At 35.2% G+C, this 8,272-nt stretch overlaps 1 protein-coding gene across 1 annotated transcript; it reads right to left on the bottom strand.

Moving 5' to 3' along the window:
• Positions 1 to 5,095: 5,095 nt before the first annotated feature.
• On the bottom strand, positions 5,096 to 8,037 carry LOC145067899 (GRAS family transcription factor). Its single transcript, XM_079014929.1, has one exon. It carries the CDS (start codon positions 7,516 to 7,518, stop codon positions 5,290 to 5,292), a length of 2,229 nt encoding a protein of 742 aa, XP_078871055.1. The 5' UTR covers positions 7,519 to 8,037; the 3' UTR covers positions 5,096 to 5,289.
• Between the last annotated feature and the right edge of the window lie 235 nt (positions 8,038 to 8,272).

Raw genomic sequence — 8,272 nt, 5'->3', positions numbered from 1 at the left:
ACGTTGTTCGTACCATCTTGTACACCCAACGTACTCCTCTATTAAGTCCTTTTTGCTATTAAGCACTTAATTCTTCAAACCAAGGGACCAAATTACAGATCTGAGCTCTACTTAACGTCTTAATCCATAAAGTCACTGACTTGGTGACTTTATATGACCCACATGAACCCAAACTCAAAGTATAGCAATCTACTTCCATGAAAATGACCACAACTCTTGCATGAACCCATTAAGACCTCCAATATGGCAACTTTCTACCTTAGGGACTCAGTTAGCAGCAAGGGTGTCAACCCAAAGCCTAAAAACGAATTTGAAACCAAAAAGCTCCATTCTTGGGACCAAAAAGATCAAAAAACTCAACATAATATATCTAAGCATTCAATGGTCAAGTTCAGAGCTTTATACCTTCATCAAGCTGATGATGAGTCACAAAAGCCAGATCCATAAGCTTCTCCTTGATCCCCATCTTTGCATCAAACTCCACCTTCTTGAAATGGGCCAAACACTCCAGAAATGGACTCCATAAGCTCAAAATGCCTCCATGAATGATTAAGGATGATTTCTAAGGTTTTTGAGGGTGGAGGCTAAAGATATTAGGGTTAGGTTATGAGATAAGGAGCTTAAATAGGGTCCAAGACCCTAAAATAGGGTTCTGATCTGACTGGCGTACGCCTAGTGTACTCCGGGGAACATTCGCGACCATCCTGGTCAGTACGCCCAACATACTCCAAGGTACGCCCCGTGTACTACCTTCTTCACTAGTACGCCCCTCGTACGCCCCATGTACTCGGCTAAGCTTGAAAACCATGAAACTTCCGAAGGCCATAACTTCTTCGTTATAAGCCCGATTCCGACGATCTTTATATCAATGGAAAGGTAACGAGAAGCCCTACACTTCTATCAACTCATACCTTTCTTAAGACCTTCCATACAAAAATTTATTTTCCACAAAAGCCCAACCGACACTTTACTGAAATGCCCCTAGGCTCCAAAACACGAACCAAACACCCAAATCACTTCTAATACATCACCCACACCCAAATGGGCCTAGATCTTACCTTTTCAAAATCCCTAATCCTTATGATGACTGATCTTCAGGCCACAGCCTCAGACTAGGAATCGATTCGGAACAAGATGTTATAATTCTTCGTTTCTATTCAAATTAGTTTTCAACCTCCATCGATGTTTAAGTATTCACATTTTTATCCTAATATGATAAGAAAAAAATACGAAGATAAAAACTCACAAAAGTAATTTTAAATCCATGCATATTAAGGATAAATCAAGGCACAAACATAACCATAAATCATGCTACAAAGATGAACTAACCAGTGAATGTGTCCATATGAACCTTCTCTTAGGAATATCAAAGGTCCAAGAAATTCTTTCTTTGGTTGGATGGAAACTAAATCAAACGGGGATACCTACCGATAAGGTGTTACAAATGGGAAGTAGATTGTTGGTCGTCGAGTTTTGTGACAACAACATTTTCCATTGTGGTTTAAATTTGGGTTCTTTAATTCAAAAGTGACTTTAAGGGGAATGAATATAACAAAGTGATTTTCTCAAGGGTTTAGTTGTAGGGTATGGAGAGGTGAGCCACTTAGGTGAAGGTAAGGTTTTTGTGGTGGTATGTGGTAAACACCCCCCCAAAGCTCCACCACACTGCTTTGCCTTTTGCGGTAGAAAAATGCAACAACCCTCCCCCACTTTTCAATATTCCAACTTATATATATATATATATATATATATATATATACACACACACACACACACCACATATACGTTAGGATTTTAAGCATACTTCTATCTTCATTTCTCAATTGTGAATGAAATGCCATCATTATCTTCATAGTTGTCGAATAATTGGGCGATGAAGGAATCGTTGTTTGTTGTAAGAATGATGAAATAAACAATTGAAATTCTAAGAAATGTTGCAGTCGGAAGTTTAAGTTTGAGAGAGAATGATGAAACAAACAACCAAAAGTTGTTTTACACATGATCATCTCGTACATGACTACTTTGTCAAGTATGTTATGCATGAAGCGTACCGGTTTCGAAGACGGTTTTGAATATACAAAAATTTATTCCTACATATAGTTGATGATTTGGAGAGGAAGTATCAAGTTTTCCAATTAAAATTTGATGGAGGTAAAAAGGTTTCACTCCATTAAAAAATCACAACCACGCTCGTCTATTAACATACAACACTACATCTAATTCATGGAATGAGGTTTTTGAAGATGTATGTGCGAACCACACAAGAAAGCGTCTATATGTTTTTTAAATGTGTCATTAGGATTTTCAATGCACGATATTTTGCATAAGCTTACATTCAATGACATTCAAAAATTGTATGTGGCTCATGTAAATGTAAACATACATGACTTTCCTAGAATACATGGAAGCATTGGTTCTCTCAATTGGTAATGAGCTAATTGCCTAAATACATGGCACAACCAATATATGTGAAGTGATCATGGACACCTAAAAGTAATTTTAGAAGCAGTGGTTTCACAAAATTTATGGATTTGACATGCATTCTTTGTTGATGCTAGTTCCAACAATGATATTAATGTTATTGATAGTCGTTGATATTCAACATCTATATTGGAACTACACATGTCTATCCATTTGAAGTGAATGGAGCATCATTAGGGCTGTAAACGAACTGAACGTTCAACGAACCGTTCATGAATTGTTCGGCGGGAAGTTCGTTTATGTTCGTTTATTTAATAAATGAATGGACATGAACATAAATTCGCGTTCATTTAGTTAAATGAACGAACATGAACTATGGTCTCATTCGTTCATTTACGTTCATGAACGTTCATTTATGTTTGTTTGTTTAAGTTTTTTTAAGTTCATATATCTTCAATTGTTTTTTATTACATTACTATATTATAGTTCGTTTATGTTCATATATGTTCAATTGTGTTTGTTTATCTTTGTTCATTCATGTTCGTTTGTTTATGTTCGTTTAGCATGTTCACGAACATAAACGAACGAACATGAACAAGACAATTTGTTAAACGAATGAACACGAACAAGAAAACTTCGTTCGTTTATCCGTTCGTGTTCGTTCATTTGTTCAACTAACTTAAACGAACGAACATGAACAAGCCTTTGTTCGTGTTCGTTCGGTTCGTTTACAGCCATAAGCATCATATAAGTATGAGTATGTTCTTGTCATTAGGATATATAGTGTATATTCTATATTTGTCAAATCATGGACAAGTCCAAATGATAAAAAAAAAAAGGAATAAAGTTTTAAGGCAACTCAAAGAGTTAGAAAGGATGTTGAATGAGCCTTTGATGTCTTTAAGAAACATTGGCACATAATTGATAACCTGAGACATTCATGGGGGCTGTGAAGAATGAAAGATGTAATATATGCATACATCATATTACATAATATGATTTTAGAAGACGAAAAAATATGATATGTTCGTATGACGAAAAAGAAATTATATTGCTCCACAATACATGGCAAATAGAATAGAAATACATAACGAACATACATATCCCAATCTTCATAGAATATAATTACATAACTCAACTATCGTGTTGTAGATGAGGAATAGAGAAACGAAGAATGATTATTTAGCATAATTTTTTTTTTGTTGTTATGTGAATTTGAAATTATAAGTTTTAAAACAGTGCAATGTTTTTTTTATTAATGTTGATTTTGTTTTTATCCTGTAAATTAATCTTTCATTTATTTTTAATTAATAAATAATATTTTATTTATTATTTTTTTTTTAAAGTTATAGACAAAGAGAACGAGACTATTTCTTAGATGAAAGGGTAAATAACTTGACATTGAAGTGACAAATAAAAAAAATTAAAGTTGTGGTATGTTACCACACCCATAGATTTAGAGTAAAAACACGATCGAAATGAAGTCGCCACATCATTAAGTCCCCATTTGCTTTCAACCGGTCAAACCTAGGAGTGAACATATGTCGACTTTGGGCAAAACTGAACCCAATCCATTAATTTTTCGGTTTTTAGAATCCATTTGATTCGGCTTCTTAATTGGTTCAGTTTCTAGGTTGGTTTATCTGTTTGAACCCATAGGTTTACGGGTTTTAGATTTAAAGCTGTGGGTTTTAGTTTTAAACCTATTTCCGGCAAATATCAACAAAATAACTCAGATTCTCTTCCATTGTTCTTGCCAATTAAAACAATTAAAAACACCAAAATCAACTAAATAGTCAAGGAAATACTAAAACCGTCAAGTTTAGAAGTTTACAACCAAAAAATAAAAACACCATCAAAGTAAAACACAATAAAACACAACCAATCAATTACAACCAAAACATGAAAACACAAATCCTCAATTACCGGGGTTAGGTTCCATATTTTAGTTTTTTATTTTTTAAAGTATGTATTAAATATTAAATAATAAGAAATATATGTTATGGGTTGATTCGGTTTAGTGGATCATTTTTGAACTCAAAATCGAAACCAATGGGTTGGTTTATGGGCTTTGGGTTGATTTTTTTGGCTTTTGAAATCTGCACCCAAAACCAATGGTTTTGATTTGGTTTCATCGGTTTTGCTCACTCCTGAACCGAAACCAATAGGATATAAAAGTACAAGCCAAATGAAATTTTATTTACTTTATCGAAAAAGAGCTTAATGACCAAATAAGTTCATTGGTCAACGATAAAATGTCTCTCCTATTATTGTACCTTAATCAATGGTTCATTTCAATTATCGACTATCAATCAAGAGTCAAGACAAGCATAAGATGGTAAAGCTGTTGGCTTTTCTTCCTTTACCATCCATCTCGAGAACATATAAGTAAAAACTGTCTAATAGGTTCTTTCCAATTCAAGAACATGAATATAACTATAATTGTCAATTCGTTTTCATTTCCCCTTCCATCCACTCTTTTAGAATACAACATCAACGAATGAGGACATTCCATCCCAATGGTCAATGGAATGAACCATTCCATTCCTTATCCGATTCCGTCATACAAAACACAGGTATAACGATATACATGTTAAGAAGAACAACATCACAACTCAAGGGCTACGCATATCATAATTCAAAACAAGCCAATCATCATTCAAAACTTTGCAACTTTCAAGAAACTAGTATATGGAGTTAGTTAAGCATTCATTAACACCAAGCAGGTTAAGTAAAATTCAATCAAATGCAGCTAGCTACATTTTATAAAAAAAAAATGTAAAAAGAAGCCAACAACATGCTTACAAAAATATTCATCTCTAATTAGTAATTAACAACAACAAACCTTGAACTGAGTTCCATCAACACTTAAGCAGGTTTCCAACAAGAAATAGCATAAACAATTCTTCCTTTCCACCCCTGCAAAAGCCAGTTGTTGTCTTCATCTATCAAGAAATCTTTATGATATAAACCGACTTTCTCCCTCCCCCGGTTTATAATAAACCGGGAAAAAGGAACCGGAATTAAACCGACCCTCAAATTACGAACATGCCACTGCTTATAAGTCTCAGGTCTCTCACTCCTTTCCCAGCCTTCACATGCAATCACATTCAAAGCTTCTCTCCCAAAAATCTCTCTTTCAAGCAACGCCCTTTCAGGGTTCTCACGTGGCACATTCGTCTCAAGCATATCAAATAAAGCTGAAAAATGAAAAAGAGCTTCACGAAAACGGGTCAAGAAAAACGGGGCGTTGTAGGACCCGTTTAGGATTCCATGGATGAAAATATCAGGGTTTATCTTCTTTATCAGATTCAAAACAACATTTCTTGCACTATCCACAACCACTGTTTCATCAAGCAAGTTTTTAGCTCGATACATACAGTTCACTACCAAAAACTCACCTTCATCAAGCATCAAATCTTCAACTCTAACATTTTCCCATCTCTTAGCAATGGGAAAATACTCGAATTCCACATTGAATGACTTGGCATACGCTTTCAACCGCTGACCTGTCTCTTCAATTCGCTGAGCTGGACGAAACCCAGGTTGTGGAAACTCGATACCAGTTATCTTAACCCTAGGTGGCCCACCTTCTCTTTCTGAAATACGTTGAATAAAAGTAGGCCATTGAAACCCATAAAGAATACCAAAATCAATGATGTGTACTCTTGAGGCGTTTGCTGATTTATCCATGATTGTTCTGTTGGAAGCAAAATTTGAAATCTTTCTGAAAGGGGAAGATGCCATGTACAAATGGTAAGCTTTTATATAATCAGCAGCACATGTTTTCTTGCTGACTAATGCTTTATGGATTTGACTTCCATTTCCAGCCAAACGTGCTTCAAGACCATCTGCAAAACAGTGAGCTAACCTTTGAGTTCCATCACCAAAAGGAGAACCGTGTTGTCTGATTTGTTTCAGAAGATCATTTGCTTTTCTTCTATCATCAGATGCAACAGCTTGTGCACAAGTAATCAAAAGGGTTCTCAAATCTATCACTTCTTTTTTCCTGTTTTGTTTCCTCCCACGACTTTTGCTTTTGCCTTTCTTTCCTTTCCCTTGATTTAAACTTGTATCTTCACAATCTTTTAATGTGTCTTTACATTTTTCTACACGTAAAGTGTCACGAAATGAGTCTAAAGCAACCTTACCTTCTCCCATACTTGACAGAAAAATCAAGTCAAGCTCTTTGGATCTTAAAGTGGAATCAGGAAAAATGGCTGCCTGTTTGATATTCCTTTCTTGTTGTCCTAAATCTGTTGCATCTTCCCCAAAAGGATTCTTTCTTACTCTGGACACTGTTGATGATAGTGACACGTCTCCATTAGAAGAAACAATCAATTTGTTGGTAAAAGGAAGGAACTTGTTTGCTTCTTCAACGCCCTTTTTAAACTGCCATGCCATTTGACTCTCGTGACAATGATCAGAAGTGCTTGCAGGAGAATCCAAATCCAAACCCAAACCCCTGTCAACGTTATAATTTACACTGCTTGTAGATCCAAACGATGTTGTGTATGATACATTTTGAGGTCCAAGATTGTGTAGATTTGTAGCATCATGTAAGTAACCACTGTAATTGTTTTGAGTTGAGAAGGGGAAATCAACTAGGCTTTCTCTATGGTGGTCAACAGAAGTCAAACCACCTTCAGAGGAGGATGAAGTCCATGGGGGTGGTGATGGAGGATACTTCTTGCCGAGAACTTCATAGAAGGGTTTCTCTGCAGCTTGAAGATCTAAAGACTCTTGAAGCATGCAAGATCTATCTTCCATGTCTTCTTCCATGAGTACCTGAGTAATATATCCCAAAATTGCATCTGATAAATCGCAATCTTCATGAAGCTCATCTTCAGGACTTGGAGTCATACTAGGCACAGGAAGATTGTTTAAAGGGGGAACATGTAATCCTCTGAAGTTTTGACTGTAAATGGAATCTCGATACCTACTACCTTCATTGACTGGAACATAACTTGAGAAGCTATTCTCAAACATAGGACCATTATTTAATTTCTTATTGTCCCGAAAAACAGGTATACTTCGTCCATTTCCATTCCCGTTTTCATCTGAGGAAGTATAAATTCTACCAAATCTCGGATCCATTTATGTCAACTTGATGAAAACCTTTAATTGGGTTCAACTTGGATTTTCGACAATACATTCAAGTTGCTAATCATATTTCAAAGCCCTAAGTAGACACCGTTAACACAGACACACGAAGTTTCGCAATCTACTATAGAACAAGATACTCGAAAAAACACAATAAATACACTAGGGTTTTAACACATAAGCATAGAAATCAAACTCAAAGAATAACAAAAAAACCAGTCGGGAATCCGATGTACCTTTGTACACAGCATACTGATCTTGGCCACTACCCCTATACTAGAAAAAACATGAAGCTTTTGAAATGAAAGATCGCTGGATATAACAGAAACTATAGTGCGAAAAGTAAATGGGAAAACTCGGTAGAATAATCCGAAAATGGCGCACTTATTATAACCTCCGATAAACGAAGGTTGTTGAAACATCAATGACGTTCTTTTGACGAAAATAAATGGAGCATCACCGAGTGCAAAGAAGACTGACGTGGGGACACATAAATTCAGGGGAAACAGGAAGCTGCCCCATTATTTCCTAGGAAGATATGATAATTATTATCTTTTTAGTCCCCAAGTCCAAAATGTTTTTAGTTTCTACCTTCAATCACTTCAAAAAAAAAAAAAAAAAAATATATATATATATATATATATATATATATATATATATATATATATATATATATATATATATATATATATATATATATATATATATATATGAGAATAGTGAATATACCCTTAAGGGTATATATGAT

Source organism: Lactuca serriola, chromosome 8, assembly GCF_051521515.1.
Source record: "Lactuca serriola cultivar US96UC23 chromosome 8, Lser_US96UC23_V15, whole genome shotgun sequence".
In the NCBI taxonomy this organism is placed as follows: Eukaryota; Viridiplantae; Streptophyta; class Magnoliopsida; order Asterales; family Asteraceae; genus Lactuca; species Lactuca serriola.
This window is presented reverse-complemented; position numbering and strand designations above follow the sequence as displayed.